Here is an 18,998-nt window from a genome sequence, read left to right as displayed (position 1 = left end):
CATAAAAACAAAAAGCATCCATTAAAATTTACTTTTTTAAAATTCAGTGGATGGGAATAAAAGAAGGGGCTAGTTTTTAGATATAAAAAATATTTATGGCTAAAAATAAGTCATTGAAACACTGGGTATATCCAATGGAAAGGCAAAATGCAAAATTATATGATCTCCCCTGAAACAACTTAGTGTGAGAGAGAGCCATTTAGTCAATGCTTTTGTGTTTTTCCCCTTTCTGTAGCTTTTCTCTGACAATTATATTTTTTCTAAGTCAGTTAATTTTTCTTTTCTAGGTCAGGTCCCTCCTCTGCTACTTCAGCCCAATCCTTCGGGACCACTTGCAGTTGGCTTTTGAGAACTTGCCTTCATTTCCAAACTCTAAAGTACATGATAGACAGACTTGTGACAGACCCCTTCAAGAGACTCAGAGGAGACAAGAGGGGATCTCCATTGATTTATTTCAGATTCTGCTTCAGTGTCCTGAGGCACCAAATTCCTGGCGTTACCTTCTGGCTGAAGCCATGAGACAACGGGCTCCCATCCTGAGCATCCTGGCCTCTTGTTTCAAGGTTAGTAGGATACACAGGCTCAGAAACATGGAAGGAAGATGCTGCTGCTGTGGGGAACACAATATGTAACTTTGCTTTACCTCTGGTAAACCTTTTCTTCTCTCCTTCTTGAGAGGATGATGGTGATTCAAGGAGACTGAGAAGCAGTTGCTGTTCTCTGACCTCTCCACTGAGAGGCAGTTTCATTGTCTGACCTCTCTCCTCTTCCCTCTGCCTCCAATTTATTTTTCCAGTCCACAAACAACACCTGTGTCAGTAAAGGTTGTTTTGCAGCACCTTCAGATGTTCACAGTTGTGGAAACTCTTGGAGAATTGGCCTGCCTCTTAAAGTGCATGTAGGCCTGGTCCTTAACATGATACTAAGCATTTTTTTTAAATCCCCTCTCAGGTCATCCTCAGCCTTGTTTTAGTAGGAAAAGTCTCATTTTCGTGACTTTGTTGTCTATCCCTCATATTAACTGGGTTACAATACTTTGAAGGCACAATAGCTGATCCTGCTCAGCTTTTGATTCTGCTCCAGAGACATCTCTCATCTTGGCGTGTATACTTACCAGCTCTATCCCTTTTTAAGACCTTCATCCTTATAAACTTCCCTGCCTCACCTGTGAGCTTGGCCCTTCATCAAGGATGGACTTGCCAAATAGGCCCTGAGAAAGAGAGAGTAATCCACTGACTTCATCGTTCTCTTTTCATATCTCTAATTTTCTATCCATTCAGATACTTGTGCATGCCCTGGGCATAGTTGGGAGCTTATTTTGTCTTTAAATATTTTTCACATCAATTTAGCAAGTTTGGATCCATTCTGCACATCATTGTATCAAATATCAGATTTTCTTTGAACCTTCATCTGGGTCTGTTAGGCATTCTAAGTCCCATTTGGCTTTATTTTAATAGTGTTCTTTTCCAATTCCAGGATGCTAATGTTGTTCCATGTCTGAGTGTTTGGATCATCACTTCTGTGGAGGATCGTGTTGCTGCTGAAGCAACAAGTCACATTCAGGGCTCTGTAGAAGACCATGAATGGGATCTGGAGGACCTTTCACTTATCTGGAGAATGTTGGTAACAAGAAAAAAGAGTAGAACTCTTACCAGAAGTTTTCAACTTTTTTTGAAGGTATTTACTATCAATTTGATGCATTCAAATTTCAGAAAAGCATCTGCGTGGTATTGCTACTAGACAGGCTTGGGAAATCCTATTTTCCCAGTACTCCCATCCCAAGCTCATGAGCTGAATTTCCTCTACAAAAAGTGAGAAGAAAATGCAGCTTCCTGCAGCTAACCATATGTAGATCTTTCGATAAAAACAGGGAATTATCCAGGGAATGTATAAGAACATTTCCTAGAAGTGATGATGGTGCATATAACTGCCTTCTGGAATATTTCAAATCCTACTTTTTGGGCCATGGGTCACAAATAAAACAGAAAATGGAGAGTTGAATGTGTGGGAGCTCTAGTTTCAAATTCCGCTTTTCCCAAAAGAAAATGAAACATGACATTAAATATGCATCTGTTGTTTCTAACATTATTACTGGAGGGTGGGATGGGTGAGAAGGTGGGAGAGGTGGAGGTTAGATGTTCTTTTATCCCTTCACTTTCTTCAAAGGATTCTGCTTTGCTGTTGATGATGGAGATGTATGAGCTGTGTATGCTCTGGAAGAACTACAAGGGTGCCAAAGCCAAACTGCTAGAGCTCCAAAAAAATCTTGAAATGGTAAGCTAGACTACAACCTCCTGGACTTTGTGGGGATAACCTGTTGCTGGTGATGGGGGAAGTGACAGCAGAGAAGTCAGGTGCTGTGTGACCCAGGGCCGGGCTCTTCAGGAGGAAGAGAGACAGAATCAGAGCATCAGCTGGTGAGGACCCAGAGTAATGGATCGTGAGCAAAGTTGCAGTGGCACAGAACACAGATGGGGACTTTAGGGGTTTTTTATATGATCTTGGAGATTACAGTTTTGATTAATTATGATATCAAACAAATATGGCCTTTTTCATCAAGTCCCTGATGAAATTCTCTGGTTGACTCTAAACCATTGGGCACTGATGTTGTCTATTTAACGTGTTCAGATGCTTGGTAAGAAATGTAATAACAGTTCTATCTTGGTCAAAATATATTGGTTTGTGTTCAGTTCTGTGTGTCACATGGTAGAATAGACACTGGTGAGCAAAAGAATAGCAAGAGGAGGATGGTCAGCTTAAAGAAAGGTCTCGAGAGCTTATCAAAGGAAGATCATACAAAGAACACAGGGCAAGAAGAGAAGGTGCAGGAAGAACAAAATCACTGTCTTCAAATATTGGAAGGGCTATCACATAAAAATTCTGTTCTGCTTAAGCCAACAGGGCAGAATGAGCAGCTGCAAAGAATAGACAAGAAACATTTATTAAGTGCCTAGGTATATACCAAGCATTTACATTCACAGAGTTCCAGTTAGATTTGATGTCAGGAAAAACTTATATTTAGAACTCTCCAAAAAGTGTAACAGGATCTCTGGTTGTGAATGTTGTGAATGGGCTGTCATTAGAAATCTTCTAATGAAGTCTGGGTGACCACTTGTCAGACTTTTATAAGGGAAATTTTTGTTCCACTGTGGTTTGGTGTCCATGGCCTCCAAAGTCCTTTTCAAATTCAAGATTCTGTTTAATATAGGACTTGTATAATGTAGTACTGGAATTAGCTGGGGGGAAAAAAGATGCTAAGCACATTTGTCTTAGATTTGTAATCAACACTGGTAGTATTTATTTAGCATTCTGAATTTTTTTTGTACATGCTTTTATCAGTTTAGGTACACTCTTCACAGAAGTCCAATTAGTCATTAGCCATCTCTCTCTCGGGTGTGTGTGTGTGTGTGTGTGTGTGTGTGTGTGTGTGTGTGTGTGTGTGTGAGAGAGAGAGAGAGAGACAGAGAAAGAGAGAGAGAGACAGAGAGAGACAGAGACAGAGAGAGAGAGAGGAAGAGGAGGGGGAGGGGGAGAGAGAGGGGATAGAGACACACAGAGAAAGAGTGACAGAGATGGAGAAAGGGACAGAGAGACAGAGAAAGGGAGGAGGAGAGAGTAGGGAGAGGAGAGACAGAGGGAGAGGGAGAGAGACACACAGAGAGAGGGAGGGGGAGAGAAGATAGAAGGAGAGAGACAGAGAGAGAGACAGACAGAAACAGAGCAACACCAAGAGAGAGACAGAGACAGAGAGGCAGAGAGAGAGAGATCTTTACATTTGAACTTTTCAGAAAAAAGCAGAGAGGACATCAAGGACAGCACCTAGATTGTCACTGTCCTTTCCCCTACCAGTTTTGCACCCTTCTACTCTTCTCTCTTCTGCCTTTATCTATGGAGTAATACAGCACCTGAACAAAGATTACTACATGTTACTCCATTCAAAATATTTGCTTAGCAAAAGAACATTGAGCCATGGGAAGATAACCCCTACCAGATACAAATTTTAGATAAGATACAGTCATGGGATAAAATTTGGGGATTCCTCAGTTCCCTTAATCCCAAACTGGTGTTTTTTTAATTAGCTGTTTGAGCAAAATCACTCTCTGTAACCCTCTTCTTTTTTTGTTTAGATTGAAAAAGCAGATAATACCGCCACTCTTGCTATACCTGTGCCATGGCTAAAATGTCAAGTCAACTTGCTTTGGAAGCTTATGTTGCAGCAGTGCAAGACTCAGTATGAGCTACGTAAACTGTTACAGTTGTTTTCCGAAATAGGTCATTTTACTGATGGTAATAATGTTTGTGATAGCTGAGTTTCTCTTTTGCTTTTTTATCTTCATATCACTAATTCCTAACAGTGCTTTGCCCATAGTAGGTGCTTAATAAATGTTATTGAATTAAATTAAGTTAGCTTATAGGAGAATTGGATGGCTTTTAAGCCCTTGAAAAATCAGCTCTTAGGGCAGTTAGATGGTGCAGTGAATAGAGCACCAGCCTTGAAGTGAGGAGAACCTGAGTTCAAATGGGATCTCAGACATTTAACACTTCTAGCTGTGTGACTCAGGGGCACGTCACTTAATCTCAATTGGCTCAGCAAAAAAAATAAAAAATAAAAAATCAGTTTTTTTATTCCTTCTCAAAAAAAAAAAAGATATCTGAAAATGTATACATAAAGTAATTGGGTTTGTTTTTTTGGGTTTTTTTACTATCCTTAATTTTAGTAATTTTCTTTCTATTGTGGCACTGCATTTTTTTCACCTTTCTTGTATGGTCTTTTTGTGTATGTTATATATCTATCTGTAGATAGCACATGTGTGTGAAAACTTCAAACAGAAAATAGAGAGGGAAAAAGAATACTTCTTGTATAACAGTACCAAGCTAAATACTATAAGGCAGCTATTCTATTTAAAAAAAAAGGGGGGGGGGACAGCTAAGTGGCACAGTAGATAGAGCACCAGCCCTGAATTCAAATGTTGTCTCAGACACTTAATACTTCCTAGCTGTGTGACCCTGGGCAAGTCACTTAACCCCAGCCTCAAAAAAAAAATAATAATAATAATAATGGAGAAATGCTCATAACAAACAAAGGAAAAAATACAGGTGTCCATATCCAAATGCTCAAAGCATGATACGCTACAGATGATGAGCAAGGTGAACTAGAAATCCTAAAGCAGGGTGACTTCCAATGTAGTTGGAACTTGCTAGATTGCAGTTGTGACTAGAATATGACTCTGAAAGGATAGGCTTTATTTTAAAGTAACAATAAATAAAAGCAGGGAAGGGGCAAAATAGTATTATTATGTATTAAGTACATTAATTCCTGTGTGGAAACCTAGGGGATTTCCTAAGGAAAATTTGATGGATGACATTTGGCTGAGGAATAGTGGAGGGAGAAATAGAAGCAAGATTATAATTAGAATATATCACAAATCACCTGAATAGGAAGAGAAAATGGATGAAGATTTTTAAGAATTGGATCACAAGACTGGAATGTCGACATGATACTAATGACAGTTTTTAGCTGTCTAGATTTCTGCTCAAGCTTACTTTGTCTGCCAGAAGCAAAGGAATTAATAATTTCTTGACTTGCCTTTTTGATTTCTTCAAAATGTGGAAGAAGCAATGAAGAAAACTGAAATTCTGATTATGAAGGTTGATCACATATGTGGGTCTCATCGCTGAAATATAAACTTTGGAAACTTTGGAAAAAAGTGATCCCATCCATGTTTGAATTTTTAATAAAGAAAAAGAAAGGCAGAGTCTGATATGCACTGTAGTTTTTGGGAGAAAGCTACAGCAAACTGTTCTATCATCTAGTTCACATCTTTCCATAATTACAAGAGAGAATTTTTCAAATGCTTGGGCAAAATTCAGGTAAAATATATTGGTAGTGTTCCCTTAATCTCCAGCTTAGTAACCCTGTTAGAAAAGTAAATGAACTTAATCTGGCATGAATTGCTCTAGCTTTTAGAGATCACCATATCCCCTTTTTAAATGTTTATAAATTAGGCCTTTAATTAATAATACATCCTAGAATTTTTCCAGGAATCAAATGCAAGTCCATTAGACTTTGATTTGTAGATTTCATTTCTTTAACTTGAATTCAACAAGGGAAAATTGCTCAAAAATTCAGAGAAAGGTAGACTCTGATGTCCAAAAATTCAACAGCAGTATGTTGGCCACAGACGGGAGGAGAAGTTCCTAAGAATGAAATTGGGAAGACAAAAGGAAAGGAGCATTTCCATGAGGGGAACAGAAAAAATATTACAAGAGCCTCATGATTGTCCAGGAAATTTACTCAACAACTTAGGTTTTTTAAAAATATGTAATAGAAGAACCATACAAGGGTACATAACTAAGAATGAAGGCAGAAGCATGGTATTCTCCTGTAAGAATGCTCTGTGAGCCATGGTATAGAGTGGGCTAAAATGGGCGAGGAATTCTAGAGACAAGAAAAAAGTTAGGTTTAGCTTTGTAGAAAAAAAGAGGAGCCAAGAAGAGACTGGATCTGTACTCAATGAGATACAGAGTTGGTAATGTGGTGGAAAATTTGTAGAAGCACTGAATTCTTGTTTTTCATCCATTTTCTCTGCTGAGTCTCTTTGGATCAGAAAGAAAAGAACAAAAGTGGCTAACTGGAAGATGGAAACTCTAGTTAAGAAACAAGTGTCTCCCTTCCCTTGCTTGATGATAAAAGGGACAGTAATAAGCTAGAGAGTAACTATAAAACAGCTGTCATTATAGCTAAGACAGAGCAGACAAGGAGGATCAGTGGAGGGTTTTAATACTTATTTTAGAAAGGAAAAAATTTAAGAGAGATGCCAGCCAAATCCAAGTATTGGGAGGACTTTTGTGAGCTAGATGTATTCTTCTCAGGTGGTTGTGTCAGCTCAACATTGGAGAGGCAGATCTGGGCTTAGTACATTGAGGAAAAAGTACCTAAAACTTAGAGCTGTCCAGAGAGAGGATGACATTCCTCAGGGAGGAACTGCTCTTCCCTAGTATTCTTTAAGCAAAGGCTGGTTGAATACTGGGCAGGAATGTCAGACTGACTAAGTTGACAGGAAGAGACAATGATGAATGTTGGAGGGGATGTAAGAAAACTGGGACACTGATACATTGTTGGTGGCATTGTGAACTGATCCAATCATTCTAAAGAACAATTTGGAACTATGCTCAAAAAGTTATCAGACTGTGCATACCCTTTGATCCAGCAGTGTTTCTACTGAGCTTTTATCCCCAAAGGAGGGGGGGGATCCCCCCTTAAAGGAGGGAAAGGGATCTGTATGTGCAAAAATGTTTGTGGCAGCCTTCTTTGTAGTGGCTAGAAACTGGAAACAGAGTGGATGCCCATCAATTGAGGAATGGCTGAATAAGTTATGGTACATGCATGTTATAGAATATTATTGTTCTGTAAGAAATGACCAGCAGGATGATTTCAGAGAGGCCTAGAGAGAGACTTACATGAACTGATGCTGAGTGAAGTGAGTAGAACCAGGAGATCACTGTACATGGCAACATCAGTATAATAAAATATTATAAAATTCTGATAGACGTGACTCCAACAATGAGATGATTGAGGCCAGTTCTAATAATCTTATGATGAATAGAGCCATCTACACCCAGAGAGAGAACTGTGGGAACTGTATGTGGATCACAACATAGCATTCTTTCTTTGTTGCATTTTGTTTTCTTATTCATCTTCTTTCCTTTTTGATCTGATTTTTCTTGTGCAGCAAGATAATTGTATAAATGTTTACACATATTGGATTTAACATATATTTCAACATGTATAACATATTGGATTGCTTGGAGGGAGTGAAGAGGACTAGGGGAGGGAGTGAAAAGAAGGAGGGGAAAATCTAAAACATAAGGCTATGCAAGAATCAGTGTTAAAAAATTATCCATGCATATGTTTTGAAAACAAAAAACTTTAAAAATTTTTTTAAAAAACTGCAGTTGAGTTCAGGCTATTTGGTATGATTATTTTTAACAGTTCTAATGTTTCAGAATTATGAGGTTCCTATTTTTTTTTTTTTTTTTAGTTTTCTGCTAATTACATTCTTGAGTGATTAACAATATAAGCAGGTTCTACCTCCAGATTTCACATTACTGTATTCAATAAAATGTTTGCAATCCTTGACCCCAATTATCCTCAAATGCTATAGTGGTGTCCTTAACTCTCTCCTTTTTGTTTTACAGGTCCAGATGTAAAGAAATTGTGTATGCTCAGTGAGATTTTGAAGGACACATCCATAGCTATTAATCATTCCATTATAACCAGTTACAGCACTGAGAACTTTCAGGAGGAATGTAGATCCATTGTGGAAAGACTGCAGACAGAAGGGCAGTTTGCCCTAGCTAGGAAGGTCGCAGGATTAGCTGAATTACCTGTGGACAGTTTGGTTATTGAAGAGGTAAAGTTAAGTTGGTTAGTTATGAATAAAAACTTGTATTTTTAGATCAACATTGACTAAGGCAATACTTTTTTAAAAGTAAAATTAATTCTGTAAAACAGAATCATTCTAAATTCCATCCAAAAGTTGAAATGGAAACATAGCCAAAAACTTTCAAAAGAAACTTTACACAAATTAATCCATGGGATAAATCTTTTTTTTTTTTTCCTCAATAGTATTTTATTTTTCCAAATACATGTAAAGATAGTTTTCAACATTCATTTTCATAAGATTTTGTGTTCCAAATTTTTTCTCCTTTCTCTCTCCCATGGGATGAATCTTAAGGGCATTGTTCATAGAAAGGTCCTTGATACAAATTCATCAAGAATTGTTTTTCATGTTTATGAATGGACTTAGACCGTAAGATAAAAACTCAGATATAAGGAAAAACTTTTTAGATAAGGGAATTTGGAAACTAAAATGAACAATTAAAAAGTAATGTGAAATCTCTTCCTGATCATTCTTTTAAAATAGTTTAAGTGTACACTTTTCTGGGATGTCAGAATGAATGGATTAGATGACCTTTTCTGATAGGGATCTTCAAATTTCTATAATTCTGTTTTTCTTTTATTTTCAATGTTATACTGCTCATATTTTTCTTAAGAATTAGTATGACTAAAGATCCTTTTTAAAAAAATATTATGGTAAAACCTAAAGTAGCATTTGTATTTATTTTACAGATAACTCAGGAGATGCAGACCCTAAAACATATTGGTCAGTGGTACCTGAAACAAGCAAGAATTGAATTCTGGAAAAAAAGTCATGAGAATTTTAAGAAGAACACCATTTTAAAAAAAATAGCATCTGATTTTTTTTTAGCCCAGGCTACTGTGACATCTGAGTCCTCAGTTGATAAGAAACAGTGCAACATTATGGAAAGACATTTGCTGCTTACTCTGGCAGGCCATTGGCTTGCCCAGGAGGATCCTGTACCCTTAAGAAAGCTAGAAGAGCTGGAGAAGCAGATCTGGCATTGTCGTATCACCGAACAAATCCACTCTAGTGACCAAGAGGTGGTTGAATCAAGGCTTTCTCGACAGATATCAACCAGTGGTGACCTTACCTTCGATAGCTTAGCTGCTGAATTTTCCTTCTCCAAACTAGCTGCCCTGAATGCCTCAAAATACTTAGAGATTAATGGCTTTCCCTCTAAAGAAGCCTCTGAGAGTAGACTGGATAAGAATGAGGCAGAGTCACTAAACTTTCTAATTGGACATCTGTTAGATGATGGTTCTGTTCATGAAGCAAGCAGGATTTGCCACTATTTTCATTTCTATAATCAAGATGTTTTCTTGGTGTTGCACTGTAGAGCATTGGCCTCAGGAGAAGCTAATATAGATGATTTGCACCCAGAAATCCAAGCTATCCTTCGAGACGCTGAGCTGCTGCTAGAGAAGGAAGAGGAGCAAGTTGGAGTTCCAATTAGGAGGTTTCAGAGCAGTACGTAACTTGAACCTACTGTCTCCTGAACTTAGTATCAAGCACTGGAGAGCCCCTGCCCCATATTTCAAACTTTATCCACTCCCAGGGGAAAAAAAGAGAGTTTCTAATCTTATTCTGGGAATCCCAAGCTAGAATCCTAAAAGCAAATCATAATTGTTTAGATCAAAATTATTTTTCATGGGAAAAATGTTTTTGAATTCTAAATTGACTTAAAAATGAACTTATAAAATCCTAACTTTGATATTTTGACTTTACTCTAGATGTCTGGGATGTCTTTCTTTTATTTGATTAGCCATTCTCCTTTTGACATTTAGTATGAGGAGGGTTATCAGTATTACCTTGTGTTTATCTCATATAAAAATGAGAACTGGGTCTGTTTCTGATGAATTTATAAGACTAAGTGGAAAACAACATAATAAAAAGTACAATAGCTCAGGCCAGAATTGTTGGAGAAAGGATTGGAAAGGCATATGGATTTTGACTAATGAGATGCCTGGAAGTATATGAAGGAAATTTGGGAGCGGGAGACAAAGAACTCCAGGGTCACCAGGTGAAATGGCTTCTGTGTTTTGCTGTTTGTTTCCCTCATGTTTATAAATTGCTTCTAGCCTCAAGTCTGGATAGTCAGTCTTTCGTTATGTTCACACATGGTGATGAGATTGCACTCCATTTGGAGACTTTGATAAGCAGATGTCTTCATGGAAAGAACTACTGCCGGCAAGTCCTTTGTCTGTATGAACTTGCCAAGGTATGTGCACATAGTGCTCGTCTGTGTGGGGAATGAAGTGCGGAATGAAGGGAAAGAAGTGGAATTCAGGTTAGCTGCAAGGGAAGGGAAGGACAAGGAAAGTAAGCTAGAAAAAGAGTAAGGATTGACAAGGAGAAAAAGAATAGGGAATAGAGAAGAGTGCTTGGTAAAGCATGAGTTGACTTGGGGAAAAAAGGCACATGCTATGCTTCTAGTTTTTTAGGGAATTTAAAAAACTCACCTATCTAAAAAAAATTATAAATAACTCCTTTCCTTGCCCCTTTCCGAATGAAAGCTTTTTTTTGTCTGTTCATTTGGCTTGAGTTTGGGTCCCTTAGTGAAATACTACAGAGGAGAAACTTAATCCTTTTGGCTCAGTCTTCCAAAGATTCCTGCTTAGTCCCAATAGCCTGAGCTTATTAATGGAGAACTCTTTTGGGTCATATTTCCCTGGCATATATGTCTCAGCCTCAGATTTCACTGTGTTCTCCTTATCCCACAGGAGCTGGGCTGCACTTACCGGGAAATCTCTGTCCAGGACAGTACTGCTGTGCTCCAAGCCATCCTGGCCTCCCAACAGCCTGACCGCTGCAAGCGGGCCCAGGCTTTCATCACAACCCAAGGCCTGATGGCAGATCAGGTGGCTGAACTTGTGGCTGATGAGGTGATGAGGGAGCTGCTGGCTGCCTCAGCAGAAAAAGGTGAGGGAGGGTCCTGCTGCCTCTGGTGAGGCACTGGTGAGGTGCTGACACTTAGAGGTGTGACCTAGAATGTTTTTCAAACTCATATCTTGTGATTATTCCCCCATAGTTATTCTCTTGAATCTTCTTGAAGGATGACTCTGGGCTCTTGAAGTCTGGACCAGTGGGATATCAGTTTTAGCAGGTCCTAACAAGAGGTGGTTTTTGAATATACATCCCCACAATTGCCTGTCATGAAGACCAGCCTAACCAACTTTTAAAAAGCTCATCACCAGGCCAGCCACAGATGATAAATTTAGGGTCATAGCCTCTTATGAAAAGGTCTGATAAGGTGTGAAAGAGTTCTAATCTGCATTGGTGGAGGAAAGTCCTATAGTGAGGAAGTCCTAGATGTTTTGAAATAGTTAAACTTCCAGTTGAAAAATTCATGCTGTCTTTTGCAGAAAGCTGGCTACCTTAGATGAATTTTCATATTTGACATTGAAACTCAGTGCTGAGATTGAATATGCTTGATAGCTTCTAGAACTTATTCTAGGTATTAATTGCCTTTTTCCTGTGCAAAAAAACCTCTCAGAGTTCATCTCTCCCTCCCTCCCTATAGAGAAGTGCCATCCTGTTAGCTGTGCTTAGCTGGGGCCTTGTGCGTTTTTTCCTCATATTTACAAACAATAATTGTTTTTTCCTGTATCTGAACAGGGCAGAAACAAGTATCCAGTCCAGCAGAGGAAGGCCTGATGTTTCTCCAGCTGACAGCTCTCTGCCAGGATCGCACCCTGGTGGGCATGAAGCTGCTAGATAAAATTTCCTCGGTCCCCCCTGGAGAGCTGGCCTGTAGTAAGTCAGTGCTAGGTAGTTCCTGAGGACTTGGGTGTGTATGTGGTCTTGTGTTTGTTTGCCTGGAGGTTCATCACCCATTCCCCTACCTCCCTTGCCCCCACTATTTCATCAGTAGGACCAGAAGCTTTCCAGTTTTTCATGACTTACTGTGCAGACTCTGGAGGAACTGCAGACCAGGAAATTCTGGATACTTACACCCATTTCTGCTGCCTGGCTCCTTTGTTTCTGCTCTCCCATTTTTGGCCCATGGGGCCTGGATAGAAAGATAATTATGCTAACAAATAGCAAGTAACATTTGGCTAGGTCCTAGGTATGAGGACAGAGCCTACTGGGATTAATTAACCTTCCTTCTTTGCAATTTGTTTCCAGAGATTGGGTTTAGAGCTTTAGAAGATAGTGTGGCACATTGACCATCAAAAAGGCCACCTAAGTTTTTAGTTTGGTCTCTTCTCTACCTGTGTGACCTTGACTAAGATATTTTAAATTTTAGATCTCAGTTTTTTCTCCAGTAAAATGAGAATGTATATCAGAACTTCAGGATCCCTTCCAGCTCTAGATCTTGTGAATCTACAAAAAAAAATAGATTTTCCAAATTCCCATCTGGTGAAGTTTCCTTCCTGTATCTAAGATCCTTTGTGGAATCATTCCGGCCAAGAGAGCCCTAAAGTAGTCTTTTTAGAAAAATTAATTTTCCTTCTTAAGTCACCTACTTGTTATCTTTAGACATTTAATAGCAGATCTGACTATCTGATTTGTAGAGCCAGCAAAATCAGGGCATTCATTGAAGTAGCTAAAGAGATCACTAGGGTAAAATCCCTGTGTCCAGCATCTTCAGCTTTTTATTTTTATATTAGTCATGTTGTAAAAAGAAAACCAGGGGCAGCTAGATGATGCAGTGGATAGAGCACCAGCCCTGAAGTCAGGAAGACCTAAGTTCAAATCTGATCTCCAACACTTAACACTTCCTAGCTGTGTGACCCTGGGCAAGTCACTTAACCCCAATTGCCTCATCAAGAAAAGAAAGAAAGAAAACTAAGCAAAAATGAAAGGGGAAAATTTTTTAGATAGTGTGCTTCAATCGATCTGCATTCAGACTCCATCAGGTTTTTCTCTGAAGTTGGATAGCATTTTTCATCCTAAGTCCCTCAAATTATTGTACTACTGAGAACAGCTAAACACCCTTACCCTTTTCACTGATCTGTAGCCAAGGAAACATGAGCATCTCCATTCCCAGCTATCTCAGCAGCCTCTCCTCTCTTCTGTTCACAGCCACAGAGTTATTGATCCTGGCCCATCAGTGTTTCACTCTGACCTGTCATATGGAAGGCATTATCAGAGTCCTGCAGGCGGCTCGGCTGCTCACTGATAACCATTTAGCCCCTAATGATGAGTACGGACTAGTGGTAAGTAAACCCCCTCACAGCTACCTTGAACGTAGCTCAGGAGAACAGAAGTTCCATAAATTAAGGACTTGTCCTGTATAATTTTATATCTCTAAGTATCCAGAACAGTATTTTCCCATGTAGTAGTTATTTAATAAATTGTTTTTGCACATAATTTTTAAACTTAAGTCAGAAGAGTCAGACATGACTCAGGAAAAGGAAATGAGCCTCAAGTTAAAACCTAATATGATTTAAGGAAGCTTTGGGGTCATCTTAATTCAACTGATGACATTCCAGTACCATTTTAATACAACACAAGAAAGCAGGACCTATGTAATAGGAGCTTTGCTTTCTTTAAGGTATATTTCTATAAGAGTTTGGAATAGGTATAACTCTGATAGAGAAAAGAAATTCTCAGCACTCCAGCAGTTCATTTTAAAGGCTACATCTCCAAGCTTGATTGCTACATTCCCTTTAAAGTACATTGTCTTGAGATCTGAAAGCTGTGATCATTTTGTCTCTCTGCTGATGTTTATCTTTTGATTTTTGTTCTTTTTTTTTTGTTATTATAATTAACATTTCTACATCTGAGTCAAATAGATGGGTGAGGGGGAACTTATTTTTACTCCATTGTTTAATGGTGTAAGATTCTGTTTCCCCACAAGAAACAAAGCTAGTTCTTAATTTTGATCATATTAAAGACCATTCTATGCCTACAGTTTTTAATGTAAACGAGTACTATATTTTGGCAATTTTTTTCTTCATGTATTTAAATAATCATGGGTTTTGAACCTTTATTTTTGATTGTGTGCTAATTGTTTTATTAATGTTAACCCATTATTGTATTCCTGGTATAAAACAAATTTGGTCCTAGTGAATTATTTTGGGGGTATATTGCTGTAGTCTCTTTCCATTGATTATATTTGTAACAAGTGTTTGCATCAGTATTCATTAGTGAAATTGCTTTGTAATTCTCTTTCTCTGCTGTTTCTTCTACGGAGTATTTATATATCTTCTTATAAAAGATAACTTTGGTAGAGTACTTTCTGTTTTTAGAATAATTTTGTAGCTTAAATATTAATTTTTGTATGTAAATGTCAGTTTCCTTTAAATTCTCTATATGTTTACATATAATAATTTCTGGTGATTTCTTTTTATTTATTCTGAATTTACCTTGTTCATATTTTTATTTTGGTAATTTGGTTTTCCTCTTTTGATTAATTTGGCTAATAATGATGAATCTAATTTCTTATTCTCTTCAAAAAAAGTAGTTCTTAGCCAGTTTTTTGTAAAAAAAGAATTTTACTTTTTTTTTTTTCTCCTGAGGCAATTGGGGTTAAGTGACTTGCCCAGGGTCACACAGCTAGGAAGTGTTAAGTGTTTGAGACCAGATTTGAACTCAGGTCCTTCTGACTTCAGGACTGATACTCTATCCACTATGCCACTTAGTTGGTCCTTCTTTTATTTAAGGTTGCTGACTGATTTAATTTTCAGTCTTTTCAGTTGAATGCTCAGTTCCTTCTTCTGATGGATAGTATCCTCTACCTTCTGTCCACTAAGAGTGGATGTTCCTACACACTCTATCTGTCTTGGTCCTGGTTGACTTTATTCATTTTCTCATGCTGATTTCACCTGTTTCTTGTGGGTTCAACTATTATCCCTAAGTAGATGATTCCAGATTTATATATTTAGCCTGATAACTCCCCTAAACTTTAGTCATTTTCATTTTTAAACTTAACATGCTCCAAACAGGATAGATTATCTTATTTCCTAAGCATACCTTTCTCCAAATTTCCCTTTTTTTAATAGTGGGCATCTGCCACTTTCTGGTAACCTAAGTTTGTAACCTTGGTATCATCTCTCATTTTCCTTCCTCTCCTCACCTAGTCAGCTGTCACATATTGCTGATTTTCTTTCCACAACATATGTTGCATCTGTCCCTTTTACTTCATTTACACAGCTGGTTCAGACCTTCGATACCTCTTGTCTGGACATTTCTAATGACTTCCTAATTAGCCGCTGCAGTTTTTCTTCTCTCCCATTCAGTCTTCTCAAAGCTACCAGAAAATGTTTCCTAAGGCACAGTTCTGATCATGTCACTCTCTTTCAAAGATTTACCAATTTCCTCCTTATTACTTTAAAATGAAATACCAAACTCCTCAACCTGACTTCTTAAGCCCTCCACAATATGGCTCCCTTGTTTTTCCAGCCTTCCTTCATATTTTTCTCCTTTCTTCATTTTGATCCTGTCAAACTGAATCATTGTAGTGACAGTCTCTGTCACCTCTGTGCCATCCCACAAATCTCGTCTTCTCTTCATTTTCCAAGCTCAGCTCAGCTTCATAGAAGTGAAGCACTTCTCTGATTCACTCGGTTGCTGATTCAACACCCATCCTCATAGGACCTTGTATTTCTTTATTTACCGCATTATACCATGGATGTTTATTTCCCCTGACCACCTACCTCTTCCCCCAATAGGATGTAAGCTCTTTGAGGAAAGGATTATTTGAGGTTGTCTCTTTTCCCAGCAGCTTACCCAGACTAGATATTTCACAAGTGGTGAACCGAATTGGTGTGCCTGGAGTCTTTCAGATTGACAGGGCCTAGAGAATGAGTAATTCTGATGAGGTTTGCCCCCTTTCTCAGGTACGCCTCCTGACGGGCATTGGAAGATACAATGAGATGACCTACATATTTGACTTGCTGCACAGGAAACACTATTTTGAAGTATTGATGAGGAAAAAATTGGACCCGGTAGGTTCAGGGTGACTGTAAATTACATGTTTAATACATTCAATTGATACTAGAATTTTTAGGATGGGAGTGGTTTCTGCCTCAAACAAAAGTGGATCCTTTATTGAGTAAAAGGGGGCAGAGGATAATCTGGATTTTGGCCTGTGTGTGTCAGGGGTGGGAACAGCTGGCAAGCGTGCTTGGAAATATTTTGGTGGGTGGTACTTAAGATTTCTTTTGTAAAGGGAATCTCTGGATAAGGAAATTCTGCAATCACAATTTGGCCCTCTGTCTGCATTTGATAGTTTTGGAGAGTTACTAAACAGAGCCCTGAGAGGATAAATAACCAAAAGTGCAATGCCACACAGCCAGATATGTCAGAGGCTGTACCATGGTTCTGAGGCTGGCTCTTAGTCCTCTACTAGGCTGAAAATAACCCTCAATTCTTCACCTGGTTTCTTCTGATGGGTTTCCTGACTTGGCTGAATGCTATGAACAGTTAGTTCTGGTATCTCTCTAAGTGGTTGAGAGTACCAGGCTTTATTAAAGCTGTAAATCTGGTTTTTTGGGAGTCCCTTGGTTCATCCATGACCCTGAAAGCACAACTAAAATAATGGGTTTGTCTGAGTGTCTCCTTAAGAAAGGTTTCCTGCTGAAGGCATCTTGTTCCTTCTGAGCTCCCTAGTCTGCTAGCTACTGGTGACACAAAGGAGAATGAGGTAGGACTGGGAATCCTGCTAGAGAGGAGCACTCCTCTTGTGTGCTAACACTAACCAAGCCTCCGGACTGCAGGGCAAGGTTCTGTGATCGGGGCATGCCTCCTTCCCTAGGCTGAGGATGCTTGCCAGGCGTAGAGAGCATCTGGGTCTCGAGATAAGGGCTGCTTTCATTTGCTGGTGGTTCAGTGTGGCGGACAAAGTGCTGGAGCTCCCTTCCAAAAAAGAAACTTGTTCAGATGGTCTGGGGTTGTGAAAACAAGCAGGTAGCCAAGAGCTGGATTTGTTTTGGGATCAGCTCAGCTGCACAGCCATTTATGAGAAGGGTTCAGAAACACTATCAGTATTGACTTGGGCTAACAGACATTGGTGATCTATGTCACTTTTCTCTGACCCTGTGTTTGTAGGTACCATTTGACGGAAATTCTTTGACCCTTAGTAAGAGAAGTATAATTCAATTTCTGTGAGCTTAAGCTTTATATAAATAAGGGTAGGATTTTTAATCCAAGAAGAAACCACTGTCTTTTATTGTTCCCTCCCACCCCCACCTCCAACACAATTTGGCTTAAGAGCAAGCTGGCCCTGCCCTTGTTGGGATCTCCTGAGGGCTGAGCACATAGGCTCCCATGTGGAGTATTTCCATAGTACTTTTTTTGTCACATTTCAGAGTTAGCACTGATTTAGAGGAATGAGATTGGACAGTAGACTTATGGGAAAGGACTTGCTAATGCCAAAGTCCTCAAATCTCACCACAGTGGTTTTGAGATTCCCCTACAGCTTTTTGATCAAAGAACTCTGAAGCGAACGAGCTCCACGTCATTCTCTGTGCCATTTGATCCCTGAATTTACCCTTTCTTTCCCCTGGCAGAGTGGAACATTAAAGACAGCCTTGCTAGACTACATCAAGCGCTGCCGCCCAGGAGACAGTGAGAAGCATAATATGATTGCTCTCTGCTTCAGCATGTGCCGGGAGATTGGGGAGAACCATGAGGCAGCTGCTCGTATCCAGCTAAAGCTTATTGAGTCCCAGCCCTGGGGTAAGCAGAGGCCAAGGGCAGCACCCACACAATAGGGCAGTCTGGATGCTATCCTGGAGGAATCCTGAAAAGCTTCAGAGCTTAGCTGTTGCGTAGGCATAGGCTATGTTACAAGACCCTAAACTGGACTGTATCTATGGGATACTGTGGGAGTGAAATTTGGAAATCCTGTTCTCAGGGGAGCTATCACCTGTATTCATAGGACACTTTCAATCTACAGATAACTCAAACTGACTCAGCCCCAAGACTATGGTATGATAACCATCCTGGTACATCCGCAAGGGAAGAAGAAAACTTAAGTTACTAATTGGGAAGCTGAGTCATAATCACAGTAGAGTGTGGGATTCCCAGCCTTTCTACATTTCTGGCCAAAGGGCCTTTCTTGAAAGCACGAGACATTCTTATTCAGTCAACCCAGTGAATGAGGGCTAGGGCTTGAATATTCTCAAGATATTTGTGAGGTATCTTCCAAATTTTTCCTGCTGCTGTCCAGAGGAGGTGGTTGGTTCAGCATTAGGTAAGATAGAAATGATACTATGGAGGGATACTTTGTGGGTAAGATCAGATGATTTTGATCTTTCAAATCCAGAGGTTTCAGGAAAACACTGAGAGCCAAGGCAAAGGGTAATTCACAAGTCCCCTTTTCTTTGTCCAGAGGAATGTATCAAGGATGGGCCCCAGCTGAAACAGCTGCTGCTGAAAGCCCTGACTCTGATGTTGGATGCGGCGGAGAGTTATGCTAAGGTAACCACATGTGGCCCAACCCAGGCGAGTCTGAGAGCTGCCTGATGAAGCTCAGGACGGTCAGGGAACAGAGCCAGGGAAAGGGTTGTTCACTGAAGGACACACAAGATGTGATCTCTTTAGAATACCATCTTTTCAAGTCAAATACCCTCCATTTAAAAACTCACCGATTTCTTTCTCTCCCAATGCTGCATTTGACTCCAG

At 39.3% G+C, this 18,998-nt stretch overlaps 1 protein-coding gene across 1 annotated transcript in view; it reads left to right on the top strand.

Annotated features, from left to right (window-relative positions):
- SPG11 (SPG11 vesicle trafficking associated, spatacsin) overlaps window positions 1–18,998 on the top strand; it is an 83,671-nt gene that overhangs the window by 60,124 nt on the left and 4,549 nt on the right. The window contains exons 25-37 of the mRNA XM_074289507.1: window positions 288–563; window positions 1,477–1,677; window positions 2,167–2,274; window positions 4,128–4,287; window positions 8,200–8,414; window positions 9,134–9,893; window positions 10,505–10,644; window positions 11,147–11,345; window positions 12,042–12,179; window positions 13,452–13,585; window positions 16,211–16,318; window positions 17,882–18,050; window positions 18,706–18,794. Of these exons, the coding sequence (XP_074145608.1) occupies window positions 288–563; window positions 1,477–1,677; window positions 2,167–2,274; window positions 4,128–4,287; window positions 8,200–8,414; window positions 9,134–9,893; window positions 10,505–10,644; window positions 11,147–11,345; window positions 12,042–12,179; window positions 13,452–13,585; window positions 16,211–16,318; window positions 17,882–18,050; window positions 18,706–18,794 (2,697 nt within the window). The remainder of the gene's footprint in view (window positions 1–287; window positions 564–1,476; window positions 1,678–2,166; window positions 2,275–4,127; window positions 4,288–8,199; window positions 8,415–9,133; window positions 9,894–10,504; window positions 10,645–11,146; window positions 11,346–12,041; window positions 12,180–13,451; window positions 13,586–16,210; window positions 16,319–17,881; window positions 18,051–18,705; window positions 18,795–18,998) is intronic.

This window comes from Sminthopsis crassicaudata, chromosome 2 (assembly GCF_048593235.1).
Source record: "Sminthopsis crassicaudata isolate SCR6 chromosome 2, ASM4859323v1, whole genome shotgun sequence".
Lineage (NCBI taxonomy): Eukaryota > Metazoa > Chordata > Mammalia > Dasyuromorphia > Dasyuridae > Sminthopsis > Sminthopsis crassicaudata.
The sequence above is the reverse complement of the archived record's forward strand: the minus strand, read 5'-3'. Positions and strand labels throughout refer to the sequence as shown.